This window comes from Mycteria americana, chromosome 8, assembly GCF_035582795.1.
Source record: "Mycteria americana isolate JAX WOST 10 ecotype Jacksonville Zoo and Gardens chromosome 8, USCA_MyAme_1.0, whole genome shotgun sequence".
Classification (NCBI taxonomy): domain Eukaryota; kingdom Metazoa; phylum Chordata; class Aves; order Ciconiiformes; family Ciconiidae; genus Mycteria; species Mycteria americana.
The window spans coordinates 870707-896501 of record NC_134372.1 but is presented as its reverse complement, the minus strand read 5'-3'; the positions used below and the strand labels follow the sequence as shown (position 1 = coordinate 896501).

The 25795-nt window shown below is 54.3% G+C and overlaps 1 protein-coding gene across 2 annotated transcripts in view; it reads right to left on the bottom strand.

The window, feature by feature from the left end:
- Positions 1-296: 296 nt before the first annotated feature.
- Positions 297-25795, bottom strand: part of DPYSL3 (dihydropyrimidinase like 3) — a 43886-nt gene continuing 18387 nt past the window's right edge. For both annotated transcript variants that reach the window (XM_075509757.1, XM_075509758.1), the window contains exons 2-14: positions 18409-18497; positions 15862-16046; positions 14640-14804; positions 14307-14368; positions 13796-13876; positions 11402-11470; positions 8153-8273; positions 6473-6629; positions 3508-3649; positions 2990-3160; positions 2202-2381; positions 1408-1570; positions 297-938 (exon numbers count right to left, since the gene is read on the bottom strand). In XM_075509757.1, coding sequence (XP_075365872.1) covers positions 850-938; positions 1408-1570; positions 2202-2381; positions 2990-3160; positions 3508-3649; positions 6473-6629; positions 8153-8273; positions 11402-11470; positions 13796-13876; positions 14307-14368; positions 14640-14804; positions 15862-16046; positions 18409-18497 — 1674 coding nt within the window. In that variant the 3' untranslated portion in view covers positions 297-849. The remainder of the gene's footprint in view (positions 939-1407; positions 1571-2201; positions 2382-2989; positions 3161-3507; positions 3650-6472; positions 6630-8152; positions 8274-11401; positions 11471-13795; positions 13877-14306; positions 14369-14639; positions 14805-15861; positions 16047-18408; positions 18498-25795) is intronic.

Sequence of the window (25795 nt, the reverse complement as noted above, 5' to 3'; positions counted from 1 at the left end):
TGTCGATACCTTCGCTTTTGCCCGAGAAGCTACACCAATACCCTGACGCTCCAGCAGCGAGCACCGCACAGTTTCATCTGACAGCCTGTCCCGACTGTAGCTCCCGCAGCGCAGGCACAGCCCAGAGCCCCTCCCGGAGGCCTGCTGCCCAGCTCGCCCGCGGGCACAGCTTCGCACCACTCCTGCCCAGCGGCAGCAGCCCGAGGAATAAAAAAGCCAACCAGCAACACGAGTTGTTTGAAGGAACAACTTTTTTTTTTTTAATAAAGTGTACAAAGTAGTAAAACTCCTTACACGAGGTGCTGTGACAGCTGTTACAGAGATGATTCAGGCTCCCCCGTGGGCCTCGTGGTGAAACGCCGCTGAGCGTTGGGTGGAGACGAAGGACATGAACATGACACAGACCCACCTGCCCCTACCAGCTCCCGTGAACCTGCCCTCCCTGTCCCACACCGCACCTCCGGCCGGCCCCCGCCACTTCGCCTGCCTGGCCGGTTCGCCCATGCCAGGTCGTTCCCGCTGTCCCACACGGCAGCATCCCACACGCGTTCAACACCAATAACACACTGAACCGAGCGACCTGTCTGAGCGGCATGCATACAGAAAGCAAGAGTAAAAACACAATCCGACTGAACCCACAACAACAACAGCAGAATTTTAAGGCTATGCATAAAACAAAATGAAGCAACATCTTTAAAGCTAGGTAGCAAGTAGCATTTGTGAAACATAAGGCTTGAGGCTTATTGATTCTTCAGAACAGGTTTATTTGCTTTTCCTTCTTAAACACCAACGTACCACTTTTTTTCCTTCGCTTGAACAGGGATTTTGTTTCCTTCTCGGCAGGGACATTTAACTCAGGGAGGTTATGTTGGAGCGGCCTCCCGGGGGCGCGACGATGCGCTTGCTCGCTGAGCGAACACCTTCATCAATCTGGGTACCTGGGAGAGGACAAGAAAGCACAAAGGGAAGGGGGAAAGCGAAGTTAAGAGCATTTTCTTCAGAGGACTGAGCAGTCAGGCAGCCTAGGGTCTTGCCAAAGGGCCTCCCGAGGCTGTCTACAGCAACGTGCTCCAACTCCAGTAACGACCCCGAGAGCAGCAGTGGCTTGAACACCTCTGTAGACGCTCCTCCGTGAACAGACCCACACAGCAAGAGCAGGGTCTGATGCTGTGCTGGCACCTCCATGGCCACAGCCTGCCTTGTTTCTACTGCAAGCTGCAGCGGGTTAGAGGGCCAGCTCCGGCCGTGTCCTTTAAGGGACACACAGGGTCTCGCCCTGCCATACTCCACTCTTGTGCTCAGCCTGCCCCAGGCCGTCTCCCAGCTGCCCCCCACCCCAGGACAGGGGCTGGGACAGCGTGGCCAGTGGCTCTGCGCTCTCCCAGCCCAGCCGCCGCATGTATTCACCTGACAGGCTAAATCCAGACTGATGGAGGTTCCTGACGGGGGGTGTCTGCCGTGTGGGGGACCCCCTGGTTGACCCCGCAGGGGTGCCCCCCTTGGGGGTGGTGGTCAGGTCAAACACGGGTCCGTCATACATGCCCCGGGGCACGGCATGCATCTCTGCCATCTGTCACCGGAGAGAAGAGGACAGTGACACTTCTCTGCTCCCAGGGAGCATCCTGCCATGGCAGCACCACGCTCCAGCGATCCTTGGCTCCCCAGTCCCACTGCAGAGGCAATTCACACTGCCAGCCCTGCGCCCCTCCGTCCTGCACGCCTGAGACCTCCCTGCAGCGCTGAGGCCTGGCGCAGCCCCACCGCCCAGCTCCCGTGCGACGGCCTCCCTTCAGTCCCACCCTGCAACGCGTGCAGGGCCCAGCGCAACAGGCAATCCCCCAGCGCGGCTTTATGCTGCATGGATGGGGAAGCAGAAGGCCATTTTGCCCAGTCTCTTTGTTTTTAACTCAGCACTTCCCTCCAGACTCGTGCTGCAGCAGGACAGCAACAAGGGCAGGCATCACCCGCTGTTGACCCAGCCGAGCACCTGCCTCCGGTGGTGGCACACCATCAACACTAAGGTCAACGCTCTCTACCCAGGCATTAACTATCCCAACGGCAGGTTCAAAATACACCAGTTTGCAGCACTGTTTCCCGGGTCCAGCGAGAACAGCAGAGGAAAACCAATCAGTGATTAAGGAAAAGGGCAATTTGGGCTAACAGTGTCCCAACTCTTTCTCCTGGCATCCTTGTCTCCTCACCTTCCTCCTGGCTTTGATGCGCTTGTAGACATAGTCAGGGAAAGGGCTGCTGGGCAGGAAGCGTCCAGTCCCCTGGGTCACGTGCAGGTTGCCATCCTCCAGCATGATCTTCCCCTGGCATATGACAACCAGCGGGGCCCCACGAAGCTCCATCCCTTCAAAGATGTTGTATTCAGCCGCCTGCAGCAACCAGGGGATGATGGTCAGGAGGGACGTGAGCACTGCCTGCCCACTCAGGGCTGTTTAGTCCCCACACCTCGCTGCTGAAGTCACCAGTGCAGGGAGAGGACACCTGTAACAGCCCTGCCCGCCCCAGAGGCCTCCTTTAGTTCACTAGTCCATCACACTAAGAACCCACCAGAGCTCCCAACATGAACCAGGACCTGCTGCTTCGGGGCTTGGTGTGAGCAAGGACTCCAACAACAGAGGAGGGCAGGACCTAGGCTTGAGGTAAGGCATGAACAAAGCATGCTGGCAAAGCCAGGAAAAAATTGTACCTGGAACAGGAACCCAGATAAGGAGAAATGCACATCCTTACACCTGCGTGGGCCAGGCTCAGGAGAAGAGCAGCACAGCAGGGTGAGAAAAGCCCTGTGTGCAGAGCCCAGGGCTCACAGACATCCCACCCCACAGTCACAGCTGGCATCGCCCAGAGCCTGGACTCAGTCCCTCCTCCTCAGAGCCCAGCACGGCAGGGCAGCACCAAGCTCCCAGCAGCCCGGTAGCCTTTATACGGTGCTACTCGCGCCCCAGCCTCCAGCATTCCCAGAGACGAGCAGAGGGCTTACAGATTGATGGGTTTTTGCTGTGACGATCTTCACTGCATCAGGATCCCATATAACCAGATCACTGTCCGAGCCCACTGCTACTCTCCCTTTCCGTGGGTACAGGTTGAAGATTTTTGCAGCATTAGTGCTCGTCACAGCCACAAACTGATTTTCATCCATCTTTCCTGTGGCCTGCTCAGACACAAAGAGAATTAAGTGCTCTTTTGGGGAAAGGGAGAGTAAGAGCCCCGGGACGCACCAGACTCACTCCCACACAAGCCACTGGCTGGCTGGGCCCAGACCACTGCGGCTGATCTTACTATTGGTGCCAGGCAGACCGAAAACTGGGGGCATAGTCACAGCTCCTGGCCGTTCACCCTGAACCCGCAACAGCTGCCTCTCCTGCTCTGCCTTGTTTTGCCTCTCAAAGCCAGAGAGGAGACAGGCAGCTGGGTGCCCAGCTCTGCGGGAGCGAGAACACGAGTGTCCGAGGTGCCTGTCAACCCTGCCCGCTCACCCCTCCCTGGCGTGACTCTTACCACTGCCTTGTCCCAGATGACAGACATTCGTTCCTCTATGCCATTGGTCCCTTCTGGGATCGCCGTGAAGTTGTCTTTTCCAATTGCTTTCTGTGCGGTGCTGAATGTACAGTGGGCGCTTCCCGAAACCTGCAAGTCACCACTGAGGGGTGGCGGTAACGAAAGCATCATCAGCCGTTTTGCGGTCAGACAACAGCAGGGACGTGAGGGACATGGATCTCCTCCGGACACGGGCAGCCCCTGGCTCAGATCTGTTTTAGTCTGCACCCCCGTTTCTACAGCCCCTCAATCTGAAGAATTCCACCTGACTCGGTCCCTGCGGTGGCCGCATCACCTGGGGGCACGGGGCAAGAGAGCTCTGCCACGCCGCGCTGCCTGCCTGGGGCACGGGCAGCGTCCTGCACACAAGAGGGGTCAACAGCTCAGCTCCCGGGGAAAACACCCTGGGGAACAGGGTGGCCTTTGTGTCAAGCCAAAAGATGTCCTTTCATAGGAGACTCCAACATTTGCACTAACACAAAGGGAAAAGACATCTCAGGTCTGCTTGGGAGAGCAGCCTTTCTGCCACACGGGGAGGAAGAGGCCTCTCCACCCGAGGACAGTCCCCCACAGCCAGCCCTTTCGTTGTGTACTGCCAGCTCCTGCACCCCGAGGGGCAAGCGCAGCCCTCCCCTGCCCCACGGGAAGCCTGCTGCAGGCAGGTGTCACCCCTGTCTCTGGGAGACGGGGTGCCGCTGCAGGACTGGGCTTACGTGGGGCTGAGCCTGTGGGCTGCCCACTGCTTGCACTGCCAACCTTCCCCAGCGAGGACAGCACCTCAGCCCGGCTCCAGGGCTCTGGCCCAAGACATTTCATCTGGCAGGAGCTCACTGAAGATTCCTCTCAGCCCTGCATGGACACTCGCAGCATCAGCTGCAGCAGGAGAAGCAGCCAGCGGCGCAGGCCAAGAAGGTGCGCTTGCAAGCGCAGGCTGGCTCAAGCTGCAGCCTCTGGCCCAAGCTACAGCATCTCTGCCACAAAAGCAAACACCCCCCACAGCCACACGTAAATCTGATGGTGGGATGAAGACAGCTCTCTCCAGGAGGCCCAGAAAAGCTTCACTGCGGCACTCTACAGTGGCTGCTGCCCAATGCTGCTATCCAGACCCCTCTGCCCAGAAAGGGTCACCGGTCGGATGAGATGCCCTGACCCATCCCGTTCCTGACAACGATGGCAGAGGGCAGGAACGGGCAGAGCCAGCGAGCTGCCGACAGGCAGGGCAGGGCGAGGAGCTGCCCATGGCTCCCTGGAAGTCACCCTGCTGCCGCTGGGTCCTTGGGGAGCAGGGGACAGGCAGCAGTTGGAAAGTCATCGCTGCCGGGCAAAAGGAGGCAGACCAATTCACGCCAGCTCCCGGCGCTGCCCGTGTGAGGCAAGTAGCCTCGAGCCCCTGGCTCCCAGACCGGCTGCGCCTGAACCCAGGATGGCGTGGACACAACGGCTCTGCTCGGGGCTGCGAATCAGCCCTAATCCACTGGTAATCTCCATCTTCCTCTGATAATTTCTGCCATATGTCTAACTGACTGCACAGCCAGAGACCCAGGCTGATGACACAACATGCTTCCTAATCTCCACCAGATTTGTCCCAGTGGAAGAAAACAAGCCGTCCAGCCCAGCTGGAGCCTCGCAGCCTCTCCTCCTGCTGAAGCCTCACAGAAAATGGCACAGGAAAGGTGTCAGGACAGATGCCTGTGGGCTGCAGGGACTCAGAAGTGCTCTTGCCTCTCCTTTGAGATCTGTGGTAAATCTGAAGTGGAAGGGAAGGATTAGAAAGCCACTTCAGGAGCTGGGCTCACTTCTCCCTGCCAGTCCTTAAGACCTGCACCTATTTCATACATCCAGACGGAGCAGAGCCACATCTTGCTCACTGACCACAGCAAAATCCAGGGTAAGCTGCATATTCAGACCCGAAATGCACCAGCGTCTCTCTTAGGCCAGCCATGGCAACTCTACCCTGGCACAACCCAGGTTTATCCTAACGCGCCCCTCTGCCGAGACACCTCTTACTGACCAGTCATCCCTTGCTCATCTAGTCAGAGATGTTTCCAGCATTACCTCAAAGGTCATTTCCATTTACAACCCCCTCAGTGTCAGTCGTCCCTGGCTAACACAGACCAGCCGCCACGCGCACGGTTCAGCGTGCAAACACAGGGCGAGAGGGGCGTGCGATTCACACGTGGCACGTGGACAGGGCCAGCAATGAGCTCTCCGTCCCTAGCTGCTCCGCGTGCCTTACCAGTGAGAGGATGGAGTATAACTGTGAAAGGTCAAAGCAAATTGCTGAAGTGCTTTTATTGTTTGCACTCTATTTTCAACAAATCCCTTCCCCACCCCCTTGCCTTCAGGGTGAAAAAATGACCTACCATCCCTGTCAGATGTGCGCGAGCTGCCCTTAAAGGCCTCGTGCGCTCTGCAGGCTGTACTGCTGCTAACCTGTACAGGCACGAGAAGAAGTCTGCTTTGTATTCGACGGGTGGGCCCCCAGCAGCTTGCGACACCTGTAACCCCCCCACCTTCTCCTGCACCGTCGCAACCCAGGCAGCCATTCCCCACCCTGCACGTGCAGAAGGGCTTCTCCAGCTTGGCGAATGCTTTCGTTGACAAGTCTGTGTTAGCTGGTCCTCATTTCTTTTCCTTCTTCAGGGCATTTAAAACGGTTCATGACTACTTGCCCTAGTATTTTTCTCATTACTGATGTTAAGCTTATAGTGCCTCCCCTGTCCTCCCTCCGCTCTCAGGGACAAGCCACCACGGCTCTGAGTCAGAGCCATTTCACCAGTCAGCTCATTAAATACCTACAGTGAAGTGGTTCCGTTTGGACTAATGGCTATGCTGCCCGGGTACTCCCTAATCTCTTCCTTCCCTATTTGAGGCCAGAGTCTGCTTCTTCCCACTAGCAGCATCGCCCAGCAGAGCTGTCACGCACCTGGCCAGGAGAGAGTTGATGTAGTCAGGGGTTGTTGGGTCTGGGCTCAGAGGCGGAGAGACCACAAATGCCGCAGCCTTGGCCCAGTTCTTGCTCCAGTAGTGCGTCCCGTCGGTCCCCAGACTGGCTGTGATCGGCTCACCAAACACCACATTGCCTGGAAAGGGGGACAGAAAGGATGCTGTTTTGGTGGAGCCTGGAGGCGTTCTCTGTTCCACAGCACTACCAACAGCCTGCCATGCCCAGAGGACACCCAGACCCATGTCGGGCTGTCCCATGCTGCCTGCTTGGACCTCAGGTGCTGGGGCACGCAGGAGGGACAGCAAGGCCCAGTTTGGTGTCAGGGGCGAGCCCTGCCCACCATCACTGTAAGGCCCTCCCGCTCAAGGGCACAGATCCTGCTGGTGCAGCAAGCCTGGTGGGAGCACGGCGCAGGAAGGCACGGCCGCAGAGCTGCGTTCCCCAAAAGACACCACAGAGAGACGAACAATGCTGGCAACACGGCCTCCTGCCCCAGCAGATGGCTGCTTCCCAGCCTGCCCTGCCCTGGCCACGCTCCTGGGAAGCGAGACCCCCGGTCCCCTCCTGCAAGCACTGGTGTCCCCACGCTGTAGCGGGGGGCGTTTCATCCCGCTGACTTTCAGCCCAAGAGCGACAGCCATGCCTCAGGGCTCACCGGCAGCGCAGGCACGCCTGGCAGGGGTCAGGCAACTTGATAAGAAATGACAGCCCACAACGGGGCCGGCAGACCACAACGCAGCCTGACACTGAACCCACACTGGGCCAACGACCAAGCCTCTGTCCTTCATCGTCATCTCCTGTGCATTCTACCTCCTTTAGCCCTCGTAAATATTTACCACGTGCCACCAAAGAGCTGGCAGGCTCATCCCCCTCTCCTGTTCCTCACTCGCCTTCTGGTGCCTGGCTCCAGGGACAGGCCAGGGGAGAAGGCAGCAGCTAGTGACCAAGGCCTTTTTGCAGAGCAGGGCTTGTCATGCTGATAAACTAGGATGGGGACTGAGAAATTGTGCTTTTCTTCCCAAACACGCTCTACAGCCTGGGCGAGTGCTTCTGGGAGACACTCGTCGTTATGTCCCCCAGTTACCAACTCCACCAAGACCCTCTCTACAAATGCATTTTCTACATTTCCCTCCCCGCCTTTTTATAAAGGCTCACTGAACACAGCTGTGGACGTGCACGCATGCGTGTGGGGAGTCCCTGTGCTCCACCGCCAGTGACAAATGGAGCCCCCCAGCCACCTGAAAAGGCACCCCGGCACCCCCGAGGGGCCAGCACTTCAAAGGGAGGCCAGGGCTATATGCAGCAGCTCAAACCACTTGCACGTGGATCAGACAAGTCTCCTCAGAGAGATCTTCACAGCCGCAGACTAACTTTGGTGTTTAAGGCACTGCTCCTACCTGTGACCCACATGTTGATGTTACCTGATGTGACAACAGGAGGTGGCTCCACGTGGCCTGGTGCAGCGTCCCTGTGCCCTTCACAAGTCAAGCAAATCCCTGAACTAACTGCTCCCCAGCAGACGGGGAAGCACTGGACTGCACTCGAGGCACGGTGGTGGTCTTGGCAAAACAACCATGAGGACACGGGGACCACGGAATCCAGCTGTCCAGGACCCCAGCGGCAACAGCGAGGCTGTGTGCAGCAGCAGCTGCCACTCACCTTTTTTCCTGGCTTGCGAGATGAGGTCAGCAGCACTTTTGCTCATCACTTTAGTCACGTAGAGAGGACAGTTGGTCTGGCTGGCAATAGTGATGGCCCGGAAGACAGCTTCTGCTTCCAGCTGGAAGAGAGAATGGCGCACGGCTGCAGAGGAGCACTGGGCGGGCAGGGAAGAGCCCCTGCTCCTCTTGGCACACCATGGCTTGCTGCCGACACCCTGGGGCCTCACTTTTACCCTTGACTCCCCGAGGGCAGATTAATCAGGGAGACGGGGAAGGTTCAGTCCCCCTAGGGCCCGGCCCAACCCGCAGGCTACAGCCACACGATGCTCAGCAGGGGAGCGCTGCCTGGACCGTGCTGGGGGCCAGCGCAGAGCTGCATCTGCTGGTTTTTTCCACTGCCTGGTTCCAGCTCTCCCAATAGCCAGGGAGGGACTGCTGCCCACGCCTGACAGCACGGCTCACAGGCTGACGCCAGACAGCGAAAGGGTCTGCCCCTTCAGACCACTCACTGCTCCAGGCTCTCCTGCGGCTGCGTTTGGTTTAACCAAACATCACTGTCGTGGTTTAGCCCCAGCCAGCAGCTAAGCACCACCCAGCCGCTCGCTCACTCCCCCCCGGTGGGATGGGGGAGAGAATCGGAAGGGTAAAAGTGAGAAAACTCGTGGGTTGAGATAAAGACAGTTTAATAGGGAAAGCAAAAGCTGTGCATGCGAGCAAAGCAAAGCAATGAACTCATGCACTGCTTCCCATTGTTGTTCAGCCATCTCCAGGACAGCAGGGCTCCATCGCACCTAACGGTTACTTGGGAAGACAAATGCCATAACTCTGAATGTTCCCCCCTTTCTTCTTCTTCCCCCAGCTTTATATGCTGAGCATGACGCCATACGGTGTGGGCTATCCCTTTGGTCATTGGGGTCAGCTGTCCCAGCCGTGTCCCCTCCCAACTCCTGTGCCCCCCCAGCCCCCTCGCTGGTGGGGCGGTGTGAGCAGCAGAAAAGGCCTTGACTCTGTGTAAGCACTGCTCAGCAGGAACGGAAACAGCCCTGAATCATCAGCTCCGTTTCCAGCACAGATCCAAAACACAGCCCCACGCAGGCTACTGTGAAGAAAATTAGCCCTACCCCAGCCAAAACCAGCCCAGTCACCCTGCTGGGGCTGGGGCGCAACCAGCGATGCGCTGGCCGGCTGTTCGCATCAGGGTCTGGCTGCCCTGCGAGGCAGCTGCTGCTCGTCCCAGCCTGCTGACACCCGCCCCGTGTTTCACTGTCCCGCTGTTAGCGGAGGGTGGATTTCCATCACGAGGGATATCTTTGGACTATTACATCAGCCCGTCCTCAGCCTGAGCTCAACCCCAGAGTTTCTCCGAGTGTTTGCTCTACAGTTTGGCTTCAAGCTTCGGCATGAGAAAGTTCAAAACAGAAGCCTTAAAAAGACAATGTAGCAATCAGCTAGCTCCCGGGGGAGGCCAGGACTGCCAGCTGCAGGGAATGCAGTAACTGCCTGCGGGCCAGGCAGCTGGCCGTGCAAGCATAACTCTCCCAGCAGCAGGAGCAGCAGACCACTGCACCCGCACACACACGCACCCGTACACCTCTTGTACTTCTGCAGGCCTATTTGCTGCACAGTGAAAAGAGGTTTCTCTCTTCTGCTTAAAGACTCTTTAAACAGAAATTTAAACAAGAAAATATTTTTATCAGCACACTTATGGACTTGAGTATGGGGTTTAACATGTGGACAGGAGCAAACAGAGCCATCACTGAATACCCTTCACAGCAGGTTACAATCTGGAGCAGCACCATCCTGCCCTACCAAATCACCACCATCACCTGATAGAAGGCCATGTCTTTAACCCCCAGTGAGGTCCCTCCGGGACAGAGCAGACCCACGGAGCTATGGACCACCCTCCCAATGCTTTGCCATCAACCTGCAGGCTTTATGGGGGAGAGCAGGGTCATTTGTGCTCTACCTAACGTTTTCCCAGGTAGAGGATGTTCTCTTTATTTTCAAAGGCAATGAGATCTGGATTTGGCTGAACAGATGGTCTCTAGAGCCTTCTTGCACTGTTCTCAGTTGCCTTATGCTTTAATGGCATTTCAAGATCAAACACTCAGCAATGTTTCACCGGCTTTGGACGAGAAGAACCGCAGTGCTGTCTTATGATAATAGGACAGTTCTCAAATCCTGGCACAACCACAGCATCCCGTAATCACGGGTTAGCTTGCCAACTTGTGGCAATGGGTCTAGAGCCATAAAAAATAAATGGCAGTTTACACACAGAGGGACTCTGATCTACTCTATTTGACATTGAGTCTCTTCCCTGTATAGGAAAATGCTTTACAGTCTCATACTTCGAATAAGCACTGTATTACGCTAGGCTATATACGTTGTTACCAGCCACAATACAGTCAGCTTCTTACACTTGTGATTTGAGCCAACTGATTTTACTTCCAGCAGATGCTGAAGTACAAATCTGTCCCTGTGCTCCCCTACTCAGCTTTGCTATTGTACCAAATTCCTATTGTTTTCTTCTTTCACATGCTGTGGAAAGTTAAAAGCCCCTCTCAGCAGGGAGCTATCTCAAGAAAACCTAAAATTAGACTCAACTCAGATTAATGGACCAAACAGAAGAATACCCTGTGAGCTAAAATTAGAAGTAATCTAATTAGTGTCTTGATAATGATTTGTAACCAGGAAATTCCCCCTCTCCTTCCCTCCCACTCCTTCCACCAATGGCTTTGTTCGTCTGATTTTGAAATGCACTTTAGACCCTAAGCAGAGATTAAGTAGGAAGAGGCTGGAATGTGTCTGCACTCAGACAGACGTGAACTGTGAATTTTCAGAGGAACCAAAACTTGCCATTTGATTCTTCTCAGGCCTCTTACGCTCGTGGAGTCACTTATACAAGACAAATGCCCCCAAACCATCCCCAGATGTTGCTACAGCCATACAGATCTTTTTGTTGATTGATTAGTCTCTGGGAGACTCAGAAGCCCTTGTCTCCATGAGGAGACTTGAGCAAGACTGAAAAATGTTTGTCACAAACGCACACCTCGCTCTTTCCTGAGCTGATGATGAACGAGACAGTATTGCCTGTATAAACGGATACCCATAGATGCACCCATAGATGCATACCACCCCACCCCCACCCCCCATTCTTGCTCGGCCCCACTAAATACACTGAACCCTACTGCGACTTGTGGGGAAAGCTCTTCAGTGCAGCAAGGTTGGTACCATCCATTCGTCTTACCTCCTCAGGCCTGCTCAGCACGTGGCCCTCAGGGCCAGTTATTCCCATCTCCAACATCCTGGTTTGTTCCTAGGACATCAAAAGGACAGAGGACATTACAAGACTGTGAAACTATCAATCACACAGAAAAGAGATCCCTCCTGTGTCAAGCCCTTCCCTCGGGACTGCCACCACCCTATGTCCTGTGGGACCACCGTGCACGGTGAGAGGCTGCTGTACCCTCAAGGGGTTTGAGAGAGAAAGAGGGAGGGTGGGGAAATGGGAGCGCTTGGAGAGAGCACAGACACCGACTGAAACCCCTTCGATGAAACAAGCACAGTGTGGAGGAAAAAAGGGTACAAAACTCCCCAGCTCCATGAACAGCACTTGATGTTTACAGCCCCTTTCCAAGGCCCTCCCCTTCTGAAAAGCAAGTAGTCCGAGTAGAAACTATTGAGAAAACAATCATTAAAGCCAATTAAAAAATTCTCCTCCCAAGATTACTCCTGGGTACCCAGCGCTGTTTAATCATTTGAATATCAGCAATGCTAAATCCTGTCCTGTATCAACTTCTATAGTAGCTGGTGGTGTGAGGTGTTGGTTCCTATATTAACAGTATCCCAAGTATTTTGCTGTTATAAATAAAGACCATGGATAACTGCGTGTGAGTCTGCGCTGCATCTGCTGGCCCGCCTATCTCCCGTCTGTACCCTAGAGATCTCTCTCGTATTCCCCCGTTTCACACATCTCCCTCTGATAGAGGTCAAAGGAAACATGCAGGGGGAGTTCATGGTCTGCCCTGACCAAGGCACTGGGGTTTTTTTCCGACCCTCACACCTTTATCCACGTGCTGTCACTGCCTGTGGCAATGCACGTTTGCTCCCACCCAACACCTGCCCTTGACTTGCAGAAACCGTGTGCAGTTGCACAACAGGCAACATTTCTCCAAGAGGTGTCGGGCGGCGAGACGTGGATGCCCAGCAGCAGCAATAGTAAGCCTGTAAGCAAGCAGTTTTATGCACTTTTTCTTGTGTCTTGTAGAGTACTGAGCATATTATGGACATTAAATAATGCCACCAATCTGCATCGGGACTGTGTAACTCCAGCAATGATAACAGATGTGTTCACAGCTGTTGGAGGAGCGTATCAAAGGATGAGGCTGCACAGGAGGCAAGTGCTGCATGTTACCTCCTCTGACACCTTCTCTGCCACAGTGAAAGGGCCAAGCAAAGACTTGGCAATACTCTTCTCACGTCTTGCTCTTCACCCACCACGAAGCACTCTCCCACCACCTACAGCACGTCAGAGCCTGAAGTCCGGAGCTCTGCTCACGTCCTATTTCTGTTCAGGCCATGCATCACATCTCTTCCCCTGCAACCTCCTCTCCTATGCTGACCAAACTCTGGAGAAACACACAGTTGCCAGGACCACTGAAAGTAAAATGGACTGAAATGGAGAATGGAGAGGACAAATCCTCTGTCTTCTCCCTGGGAACCACCACCAGCGGATGACCACAAGCGTCATGTCTCTCTGCTAACAACACGCTGAGCCCCACACCAGCCTGTGATGTTTCAATCAGTCCTGACAGAAGGAAGCAATTCCAGGGCTGTGAAGTGCTACCAACTAATAGTTTTGGGGCATTTTGTGGTTAGGCTGGTGCTGAAGTAGAGAGAAACTCTAGCCAAGACAACTCCTCTGACCACTCTGTTTCCATGTGAAAGAGCCATCCAAGAGTGCACTGCAGCTCTAAGAAGTCCAAAGAAAAACCGATTCTTGTAGTCTGAGAGGATGTTCGAAGAATGACCTCTTAGTTCACACTCCTTCAACTCCCAAGAATAAGAGAGACAGGAAAAAACAAGTAGTTGCAGAACATAACTGAGCAATGTCTTCTCTGTCTTAATGAAAATCAAAACATTTGGACTTTCTCTCATCCAGCACCAATTACAACACAGCGGGCCAATACAGCCTACCCACTTGAACACCAAACCACATCCCTCATAACAATTCCCTTGCAAATCCAGCTCCATTAGCTGGCTGCTTGCTTACAGCAGGGAGAAAATTCCTCTCTTGCCACAGGACTTTTCAATACACTTTAACTCTCTTAGCTGACTACATGCAAGGCAAAGGTCTCTGCCTCTCCACACCAAAAAAGAGCTGCGGTTGGAGTGAATGTACCATACTTGATGGCCAACTCTCTTCCATTTCGATAATCGCTAATTCACTATTTCAGATTTGCTTATGGACCGCATATTCACAGCAGAAAATCTTGGTAAACTTGATATTGCTGCTGAGCAGCAAAGAGATCACCTTCCAAAAGACGTCCATGCAGCTTTAGAGTCATTTTGCTAATGCCCCACACTGAATCTGCCTGGGATGGATTTTCAGTCCCCGCATACCAGAAGAGTAGTTAGTTACCTGTGCAATTATATCCCCGTTTTCAGCATGAACTTGAGCTATGGCACCCAGCTCTGCCAGGCAGCTGAATATCTCATACAGCTAGAACAGAGACAAGAAAAAACGATTACCAAGCAGACAGACTGCCCTGGCCTGGGCACGGCCTTGGCCCCCGGCACGGCCCTTCAGCCGAAGGCCCTGGCAGCGGCAGGGCCTGGCGTGGGTGCGCTGGGAGCAGCTCTGGCCGTGCCGGGCGGTGCTCTCCGGAGGCTGTGGCCACCAGCGGATGCTCTCAGTGATCTCCATGCCAGAGCTCTGCCTCCACCTGCAGCGCGGGAGCCCGGCTGGCCCGTGGCCGGCACACCGTGCCCGCAGCCCTGGGGCAGCCCTCCGAAGGCAGCGAGGGCAGAGGAGAGGAGCCGCCAGGCCCGGCCAGCCGCCTGCTGCCCCGGCCTCCCCGCACCCAGCGCGGCTGCCGTCCCCCCTGCTGCCCCTCGCATCGACACAACCGAGGCGGCGAAGGGGGTCTCACCTCGGTGTTCGACATCTGGTACAGATCCTTGTAGGCCATGTACACCATGAAGGAGTTAACTCCTAGGGGCAGAGCAGAGAGGAAAGAGGGGTGAGCCGGGGGCTCTCCCTCCCGGATGGTCCGGGTCAGGCTGCCTGCTCTGGGCTGCCTTCCCGCCAGCTCATCCGCAGGCCACAACTCCCACTCGTGGCCGTGCAGGATCCCACAGGCACTCGACAGCGAGAGGACGGACGACAGCGTGGTCCCCCCTTGCCCTCCTTCCACCGGGACCACGCCGCGGCGAGGGAACGCAGCTCGCGAAGGCCCGCGCGCGGGGAGCGGTGGGCAGCAAACCTTTCTCTTGGACCATGGTGTGCAGCTCCTGCCGGACGCGGTCGCTCCAGCGGGGGATGTCCACGTGCAGCGCGTAGTCGCAGCAAGCCTTCCCGTCGGCCCACTCCCGCCACCGCTCCAACGCCTCCACCAGGCCGGCCTCGGGGTCCGGCACCACGTGGTCCACTGCAGAGGCACAGCGGGGGCAAGCGGTGGGCAAGGGCTCCCCACCCGGGCCACCCCGCCGCGGCCCTGCGTGCTGCCGGGCATCTCCGCAAAGCCAGGCTCAACTCCTCAGCAGCTTCAGGGCAGCTCTGAAGAGATCCCCGTCACCTCCGCGACATGCCTGGGCTCCTCTGAGTACATTTATCAGCAGGGAAGCGCACAGAGCCTTTGCTTAACGGCCTCTGGCACGGCACCAGGGGCTTTTACAGGCTTCTGCTGAGAAATCAGCTGAAAGCTGAAGGGCCTTGTCCTTCCTCACCCCCGCTTCCACCCCATTAACACATAGCCTCCTCCCACGCTGCAATACTAATGCACCTTTTATTGCCCACCATGTAATTCCCATGCCCTGCCACAGTCCATTTCACACAACTTATGGTTTTGGCCCGGGGGAAGGAGAACCGGCGGGGGGAGGGCAAGAAACCCAGTCCTTTACTGGAAGGATCAACAGTTGCTCCTGCATCCCGAGAAACCCTGCAGCGCACACAGCTGTGACCACTGCACAGCAGTAAAACCCAGACCTCAACCCAGTGCACAGCTGTGGCCTTCTCCAGGGAAGGGCCTCAGAATTCCCTTTCCTTTTTCGTTAGCACTGTTTATTTCCGAGCAGTGCGGGATGCCAGGACATTGCTCTGTTCCTCTGCTCAGAGTCATCTGAGCATCATGCTGCCCTACTTTTATTTAACAGGGAAAAAAACTTATGCCATCGTTCCTTTTTGAGGGTCCCAGGGGCACCAGTGGCTGCAGACAACAAAGCACGGCAGAACACAGGATCTGCAAGGGCAAGGGGTCCTGTGCAAATCTCCTGTCCCACCACTTCAGTATTACTAGGGATCCCAAAGATTCATCCCACTCCTCACTCTCTAGACTGCATTGACAGAGATCACAGGAAAGATGAGCACACTGTCATGGACCTTTAAAACAAAGAAGACTTAGAAAAACAAAGAGAAAAAGAAATAACTGGGCGACGTTCCAAGAGTGCTGGGTGCTGTCACATACAGGACCTGCCTGCTGCACTCACTGATCATGGTGGTTCCACCAGCCAGGGCCGCTTTCGTCCCTTGGAAGAAATCATCCACAGCTGTCATCCCCTTGTATGGCATCTGCAGGCGAGTGTGGACATCAATTCCTCCAGGGATCACCATCTTCCCATTGGCTTCTATGGTTTTGACCCCTCCAGGGACAATCAGATTGTCTCCAATCTGCCTGATGAGATCATACCAAGATGGTGAGCCACACACAAAGGAAAACCAGCCACAACATAATCAATGAACAGTTCACCTAGGGAGCAGCCCGGCAACTCCTCCCGCCAGCAGAAATGCCCCGCTCCTTCCCACTCCCACACCTGGGCTTGCAGGAGCCAGCGGAGTGAGCCACCTCACTCTGCAGCAAAATGCGGGACTGTCCGGCTTGCTTAAACCTACGATTTGCATAGTCCAGGGGTGGCTGCCGTCTGTCCGACTGCTCTAGTGGTGCCTGTGACAGCACCTGCTGCCTGGGGCAGGCCCTGGGTTGGGGCAGCTGGGGAGTACGGTCTGATGGGCACGCAGACCTCCGCGGCGTATGCTGAGAAGATGCCTAGGACGCTTCATACCCCACAGACTCACGAGTCAGGATCCTGCAAGCGTTTCCAGCGTAGCAGTCCTACCTGTTCGCCCAGGGTGCATGCTCACAAAACCCGACACCAGCCCTGCTTTCAGTAAGCCGCACCCCTAATCTCTCTTCTCCCCCATCCTTCTGCCCACCTTAAGTAAGGCTCAAGTCTGAGGCTTACTTACAGAGAAAGATGATTTCCCAGCATAATGCCACAGCTGCTAGGCCAGCTCAGGGCTCGTCAGGGACTTGTAATGCTGCTCACAGCACAAAGTCCCGAGGGTAAAGGGAAGCCTCCCTCCGGGGAGCTGGGGAGGAGCTCACAGAGCGCACAGCGTGGCTGGCTGCAGCCCGGCTGGGCTCCCAGCGCAGCCTGGAAGCACTGGGCTCGCTCTCTTCCCAAGGAGCGCAGACAGAGTCCTCCCCTCCCCAGGACCTCCCCTCTCACACTGTCTCCTTCACGCCCCTGAAGGACATCTTTGCTATCAGCAGGGCCAAGCTGTAGTGAAGGCAGCTAAAATCCCAAGTACCTAAAAATATCTTCTGAAAACGGGAAACCTAAAAAGTTCCAGTACACGTCTACTCATAACCTAAAATACCGTTATAGTCCTCTGGAATTTGTGCTGTTCTAGCACACGACGTTCTCCTCCCTAGACATACCCAGCCCTCCTGCAGGCCAGGTCACCTGAACCTGAGGACTCCCTTCACTCAGCCCCCCGCCCCCTCAATCCCTTTATCTGTCCATATGCAGCACTCAGCCTTCAAATCTCTTCTTTCAGAAATCCTATTTTCATCAAGCCTTCCTCAGTCTTCCCTGATAAACCAAGATAAAAGACAAGTTGGTTTTAGTGGAAAACTTCCGATTTCCTTGACACGCTGGGCAGGTAAATGAGGAGCAAATTCCTTAGTTGCTTTGCAGGGTATTTTTTCCTTAGAATAACACAAGTTCTGTGAACAGAACTGCTCGCTCCAGTGTTCTCACAGAAATAAACCAGCAGCTCTTTCCACTGCTTTTTTTGAGATGAACCCATCACCAAAGGATTTAAACTGCTCACTGTATTCTTACCAGAATTCATTTGCGAGAGCATTTAACTTCCAAGGCAATGAAATTCTCTGACCTCCAGGCTGCAGATGAGGCTAAGTGATTTGCCCAAGGATACCCAGAAAATCTGTGCCATAGAAAGACCTGAAGCTGGCTCTGATCCCTGCCTGGGTACAAGTACTAGTCAATCACAAATGCTCTTGTCCACCAGCTAAAAGCAGCCTCATAAAAATACGGTCCCACTTCTTGAAGTATTTCTCTGCTGCTGGATTTTTAAAATATACCATCCTGGGAAGGCTAGATATTTTCCTCTTACCATAGAGCAAGCAATGCCTTTTCAAGTCCCTCTGGTATAGACTATCATGGTTCTTTCAATTCACCCAGCTCGGAGCTGGTCCCAACGTGATACCTTTGCCACGTTTGAAGTGCAGCCTTTAAACAATTCAGTTATTACTGCACCTCCGAAACACACACGAAGAAGCTGGGAGGACCCAGAGGTTTGCCTGCAATTCCTGAAAATCTCAAGGATGCAGAAGACCTGCAGCACAGCACTGTCCTTGTTAGGGCTAACAAATGGCATCTTGTGTGGGGTCATTCATGCTGATACTGTTAACACAGGGCAAAACAGGAGTCAAAGATAAATCTTGTTCCTGGTGCAATCAGATACAGCTTTGTTGTACAATGGATGCCGTGTCACGAGTCATCAGCCCGACTGCAATTCGGTCACTGGAGTTACTATGTAAACACATCAGGCAATCACATATGTCCTCACACGCACTGCAGAGAGCTCAGCCTCTAACCAGAGCGGGCTATCAAGTTTTACTGGCTGGCAAGTTGGGTACAGACTACACCCACAAAAAGCCAATAACCATCCAACCTGAAGATGATTTAAGGGGAGATGCAGATAATACGCTACAGAAGTCCCACACTTACTTTATGAGGCCATCCTCCATGTAAATGTCAGCATAAAATGACTGGTCATCGTTGACTATTCTCCCTCCTTTAACAAGGAGACGATCACTCTGCGAAGGGAAGAACACAGCAGTTGTCAGTAGCAGGCAATACATGCGCCTCTCAGCAGCCAGTACAGTGCCCTTCTTGGGTGCTCTCCTACTGCATCAGACAGCTCACCCCAGCAGCCGACACTGCGGAAAGTTCTCATCTGTACTGACACTTGAAACAACAGCACAAGAGCAAGAATTGAAAAAAATCGTACTGGTAGGGCTGTTTCTGAATGGAGAAGGTGCTGCCAGAAACACCACCGAGGCAGAATGAGTACAAAGAAGAGTCACTGGGGACACAGCAAATATGCTTCCATAAAATATAGAGAGAAATCAAAAGCTTCCTACATCAGGTCATTATGCACATAAATCTGCAGGCAGCACAAGCCACATACCAGTATTTAGAGCAAGTTTGTTACTAAGGGCATGTCTTTAAATCTTATCCAAATACCATGCAAAATAAGTTGCATTAGAGAAGACAATTTATCTCTCTCTCATCTGTTACCACCTTGCAAAGACCACCAACAGGACAGGCAGCCCTGAAGACGATGCACCTGCTGTTGGAATCTGTCCCTCCCCTACGATGCTCGGGGCGATCCTTCTGAGGCGTTTCACAACATCACAGGTCTACACGAGACCCAGGAGGCACTGAGCTGCGTTCCCGTCTCATCATTTACCACCTCCTCTGTTGTCCTTTCTACTGACCTAAGCGGCCAGCAGCCTTCTCCGAAGGAGCGCAGCCTGACAGCGGAGGAGCACCCAGACCAGAACTGCTCTTATGCTCTTCCTGTAGTCACGCTTTTGGACCTGGACAGCCCAGCATACACTGATGGGGGAGAATGGACACTGTCCTGTGGGGAACAGACCCTGTCCTGAGGAACTGGGAAGGCTGAGGTCCTGCTCTTCTACCTCCACCTGCACAAGTCCGAACACCGGCTGTGGGCAGTACAGGGGCAAACAGCCTGATCTCACACATGGCTACCATGTATTCGGGTGACATAAGCCGATTGTGCTGTTCCAGAGAATATGCAGTCTTCCTGACTGCTTAAAACGCCTCCAACAACCCTCCAGCTCTCAAGCTCCCTTATTTTCCTCTCTGCTCCCCCCGGTGCCCACAACCCAGGTTTTGGCATGCAAGTACACCCCCCTTCCACAGTCCGAGCCTGGACCACGGCTGACCGGAGCCTTCAGCAGGGCTCACACGCCAGCCTCACCCTGTGAGGCTCTTGCACAATTAATTCGTCTACAGGGAACTGGGTTTGTTCTTCATCCGCCACCCCTGGGGTGATTTCTGGAAGTATCACCATAGTGGTGGTAATTTGCAGCTTCCTCCCTGGCAACAGAAGGATGCGAGAGAATCCCCCCGTGTCCCTGCAGCTTGCAGCAGCCAAAGCCCCGAGACCGGTGTGCGTTTTTACAGCAATCTCATCCACACACAGTCGAGACAAAGAAACTGGGTGGGGAAAGGATCAGAATGCGCAGCACTCAACCCCGGCTGCAGCTCAGTGCTGGTGCAGGGGGAAGAGCCAGGGTCTCTCCTCGCTTCCCAGGCAAGGGCTTTCCCACGGCTGCACCGATGACCAGCAGCCTGCGTCCCAGTAACACGGATCTACCTGCCCTGCTCAGCGCAGCTTAATGCTGATCAGGAGCCTCTCCCACCAGGGAAAGCACGTGGCCGAATTGTTCCCCTGTTCCCATCCCACCCACCGTCCTTCCCGACAAGCAGACCCGGGGTCAGCTCCCCGTCTCCCCTGACCTAAGCTAACACACCGGTGCAGAGGTCTAGCAGAACTTTGCTGTCTAAGGGGGGGTCTGGAAGCAAGGGCACATTGCTGGTCGCAGACCTCCCTGCACAGCTCCTTTGAACAGCTAGCTTTGACAGATCACGACCAGCACACAAAGATACTGGCCTTGACTAGCGACCTGGGGGACCACTACCACCTCTCACTTGCAGCTCTTTTCCTCGGGTACAGCCGAGGCAGGAACAGAGCCGGGTGTGCGCTGGCCCGGGCGTCCCGAGTCCTCGTGCCAGCTCTCAGCCTGCACCGCATCTCTCCCCGATGGGCACACGCCAGGCGATGCTCGGCTTTGGGGCTGAGGACCCCGAGCACAAACAGATGCTGTTGAGGAGCCACTGATTCTCCTCCTCCCCTGGCACAGGGCGCTTGTCCTTCCTTTTTTATCTATCCAATTGTCATCTCACTAACAATACTGTAATTTTAAGTTCAGAACCCCCTAAAAGAGCAAAGTGTGATCACAGCCAGTTGCTTATAGCCCATCAGTCACAGGGGTCAAGCAGCTGAGCCACAGCTCCCGTGGATGCAAATGTATTTAAGTAACACTACAAGAAATGTAGATAGAAACTACCGAGCAACAGTATCAGAATTCTACGATTCTGATATCACAGAATCACAGAATCGTATAGGTTGGAAAAGATCTTTAAGATCAAGTCCAACTGTAAACCTAACACTACCAAGCCCACCACTACACCATGTCCCTAAGCACCTCATCCAAACGGCTTTTAAATACCTCCAGGGACGGCAACTCCACCACTTCCCTGGGCAGCCTGTTCCAATGCTGGATAACCCTTTCAGTGAAGAAAAATTTCCTAATATCCAGTCTAAACCTCCCCTGGCGCAACTTGAGGCCATTGCCTCTCGTCCCATCACTTGTTACCTGGGAGAAGAGACCGACCCCACCTCTCTCCACCCTCCTTTCAGGCAGCTGTAGAGAGCGATGAGGTCTCCCCTCAGCCTCCTTTTCTCCAGGCTGAACAACCCCAGGTCCCTCAGCCGCTCCCCATCAGCCTTGTGCTCCAGACCCTTCCCCAGCTCCGTTGCCCTTCTCTGGACACGCTCCAGCCCCTCAATGTCTCTCTGGGAGTGAGGGGCCCAACACTGAACACAGCATTCAAGGTGCAGCCTCACCAGTGCCGAGTGCAGGTGTTGGCTATGGAAGAATCAGGGCCATGGTTAGAAATACAGGGAAGAAGATTCTCATTTTATATTTCAGTCAACTGCACATAGAGTTTCTCCCACATAACCAGTCCCCTATGCCCTGGCCTGCACGATGAGAAAAAAAAAAAAAAGAGTCCACCTGCCCAGACCAAGTAACACGACCGGGCCTCCGGTTTTTTTGTCCTGCCCATACCCTTTAAGCCTCCCCCCCTTGCTTTCCCAAAGGCCCTGGAGTCCATTCTCACTAGAGTGCAGGAGCGCCAGCAAACGCGGGCGCCGGCCTGCCCCTCCCTGCGCGTCGGACAAGAGAAAGCAAAGGGAGGCAGGCACGGGCGGCATGGCGGGTAGGAGACTGCAGCACTTGACAATTACCAAATAAACTGCTAATGCGAGTTCAGAAAATATGCCTGCCCACAAACACAAATGGTCATTCTGCGGCAGATGTGAAAGGCTGCTCAGTGCTAACTCTGTTAGTACACAAAATTGTGAGGTCCATAACGGCTGGAGCACGAACAAGGCGTTCGTTCAGGGGATCGGGCACTGCCTCAGGGCCTGCCCTGAGCCGGCTACCAGACAGCCCCGCGCCCGCAGGAGAGAGAAGGGCTGCGCCGGTGCCTACCCACCAACTACGAGGAAAAGATATAATACAGTAAAATAAGTAAAATCCAAATGACACCACATCTACAGGCTCCGGCATCGTTCAGGAGTGCACCCAGACATTAGGAGGCAAGGGAACAAGAAAGGAAGAGAATGAAGCAGTTACGAGGAAACGAGTCTGACTTAATAGACAGGCTTCTGCAGCACACGCTGCCAGAGCAGCCTCTGATTACAATAAATGCACTGTTTCCCCTGCCAGGGCTCATTTGTGCGTCTCCACACCCACCACGTCTCCCCGCCAGCCAGTGCCAGGCTGTGTCATCAGCCATTGTTAGCAGACGGAAAAGCCCTCCCGCACCAGGACCCGCAGAGGCACCCCAGGGAGCACCTTTCCTCCCGGCCCGGCAGAAGCGCCGCGGGCCTGGGCGAGCGGCCCGGGGCCCAAACCCCAGCCGCCTCTGCTGCCCGGCTCAGCCCCTGGCTGCGCGCGGCAAGCGGGGGCCGGCCTCGGTGCAAAGGGCCCGGCACGCCGAAGCGGCAGCGCGGGCGAAAGGTGCCGCGCAGACCGTGGCCGCACGCAACCTGACCGCTGGCACAGGCCCGTCGGGCTTGCCGGCCTGATCTCCACCGCTGACTGTGTCTCAACAAGTCTCCGCGCAGCCAGCGACAGCCCACGTGTCCCCGGTGCGGTACCTTTCGTGAGCACCCGTTTCTGCGGGCACAGGCGCTGCCCCACAAGGCCAAGCCTGGAAACGTCCTTCCAGCACAGCTCTGCCAAAACCTGGCGGGATCACCACCGGCCCCCAACAGCCCTGCCCTGCTGGGAAGCCTTTTTGCTGAGCATTCCCTGTCTCTCCGCCTGTTGGCATTTGGGATCAAGCTTTCAAAACCACTACCCTTTCCCTCATGCCCACGCGCTGCTCCTGATGCTCTTAAGCATCGCCTGGTCATTTGAGATCCCAAAATATCAGGGGGTCTCAACATTTCTCAGTGTGACACTGCAGAAGGAAAGGGAGGCAGCAGCTTCCAGAAAGCTGCTGAATCCATCCAAGAATAGTGCTCACCTTGCTTGCAAAACACAAAGGCATAATTAGGGTAGCATGGAAGCAGGTGTATGGCTTTACTGCTCCTTCCCTCGTAAAAGAAGAGACACTAATTGCAATGGTGCTTCATCAGTAGCTGGATGTCTCCTCCTTACTAATGGACCACACGACAGCATGGAAAAACCCCTGTGGAATCACAGGGATAGATGGCCAGCCGCCGTCTACCATCAGCGATTCCCCACGGTCTGTGGGCACGGTAAGAAATGCCATACTGATAGCTGCCAGTTTACCAAAATCTGTGCAGTCAGTAGCTGAAGCTTTTCTCCCACTTGCACCCGATACAACACACTAGCCATCCCCATGCAGACCTCGTTGTTTTTAGAGGTGCCAGAGACATCACAGATGTCTCTCGTGGGCTGTGGCAGGGTGGTTGAACAGGATGGGCATGGCTCACACCAAGAACAAATATGGGAACTCCAGTCTACATGGGAAAGGAAAGGTTTTTGTGACCAAAGCACAAAGACTGGGCGATTTTGATTCAACCAACAGCTCTGTTAACAGTTATTTTGTGAAACCAGGGCAAGGCATTTCACCACCTTAGTCTTCCACCTCTCTTTCTGCAGAGATAGGAGAACATACTGGGGACAGCAGAAGGGGAAGTATTTTGACTGTAACTCCAAACAACCAAAGAAAAGGAACTAATAAAAAGTCTCTCAATAGACACACAAGGTTCGAAATTACTGTTCTCCTGAGGTGGGCATCCCAGCATCAGCACACATCTGGAAAGTAACACCAGGTTTACTGGTGTCTCATGCACTGTGTACAACCTAAGGCACAGTGAAGAGCAACACTTCCATACCAAGCTGATGAAGCAATCACTGAGAAAGCCAAAAGACTCAGTTCCCCTCCCCTCCCCTCCCCATGTTTTCTCCATATCACAACCAACAGATATGCCCATGCTTCCCAATCTTCCTTCAATGGCTACAGGCTTGCCTGTCACACTGTCTCACATAGCTTTTCCAATTCAGGTTGGGAATAACTTCCACAGCAATTTATCTCGCACAAACACATGCATCCCTCACTCATGCTCCTGGCTTCTCCACTAAAATGGCTGTCCTAGAAAAGACCAGAATTATTGTCAGAAACTTAACTGCGAATTCCAACTGCAGCACTGTTGTGTACGAGAGGAACCAGGAGGGAGTGTTTGTGCATCTCCAGAATCACACTGGACAATTCAAACAATAGCTGTCAGGAAGTAAAAATACTCAAATTTCCAATACATCCTTCACAAAAGCCAAACCTGCTTATTGCTTGGGTGACAGAAGCGGAGGAAGGCACTGCTCCCTCCATTTGCGGGCTCAGTCATTGCTTCAGTGCTGTTAGCTTTAAGATCTATAGGTGAGTTACTTGCCAGCACAAGGTGGCTCCTATAAGCCTCTGTACACTCTCATACTGCACACCTCCCCCCAGCTGCGATGCTTTAAATGCTTTAAAGGTCTCTGAGAGATCTTATATCCTACTGGCACAACACAGTCCCAAAAATCTCCCTATGAACAAGCACAGCTTAGCTGACAATCCGCCATCCCCAGCAGTCGCTATGTGTCCTGACATGCAAGAACAGATTCTGGGGCGGAAATCTAAGAAGGAGGAATAAACAATCAAAACAATGCCCAGGGGGCCACAATCTGCAGAAAGGGACAGAAGAGGCTTTGTTCCAGGGGAGACACTGTAGCTGAGATTTTCTTTCTGCTATCCTGTTAAAATAGAGAAGACCACCCAACACCTGACTTCACTTCATTGCTCCCCTTGGGCCTCAAAGCATGGGTTCAGGACACATGGGTCATTTGACCAGAAATCCAGAGCAATCTCCTCCACCCCAGCCAGGACACGATAATGCTGCAGAACAGGGCAAGGGAGTCCCGGAGGGTCACCACCAAGCTGCACAAGTCAGAGGAGAGAGCTACCTGTAACATCAGCTATGCAGACACCACTCACCTGCAGCGTTTTCAGCTTCAGCAGGCTGAGGAAAGGATTTAATAGGGAGAAATAAAGCAACTTGTGAGATTTGGTTACCACTGAGGTGAGAAAGTTCCTGCTGGATCCCAGAACAGCGGGAACAAGCCCTGCATATTGGTAAAGCATATCAAAAAGATCCTTGTAGAAAAAGCCCCAGATAATGGGAGAAACCCCACCTGCAGCAGTAACGTTGTCACCATGGTGGTCTAAGGATACAGAAAAGGCAAGATGTGTAAAGCGCTAATATTGCTTATTAAAGCAATCGACTCTGGGTTGACAAAGGAATTTCTCTTTACAGTGGTTAATGATCTTTGTGCTTCTTTGGGAGCATTTTGCTCACATCTGTACATTAAAAAGAATAATGAAGCTCAAGTGCTTTGTTTTTCCTTTTTCTTCAAGGGGCCAAAGCCGTCCCCGGGGGGGGGAAACAAGAGCGATACGAAGCCAGCGGAAAGCCATCAACAAGATGAAAGACCTGATCGCTTTCCCAGAAGAAAGCCCCACGCAGCCTCCTCTAGGGAGGGCCGGGGAAAGCAGCTGCACCCGGCAGAGCAAGGCACAAGCTGGATCCGAGCGTGAAAGCCCCGAAGGGCGGCCAGCGCAGCGGGGCCTCCGTGGGACCCGGCGAGCGGGGCCGCCCGCACCCTCAAAGACAACGCGGCAGCCAGCCGCCTCCCCCCGCGGAGGGCGGCGCGGCCGGGCCGGG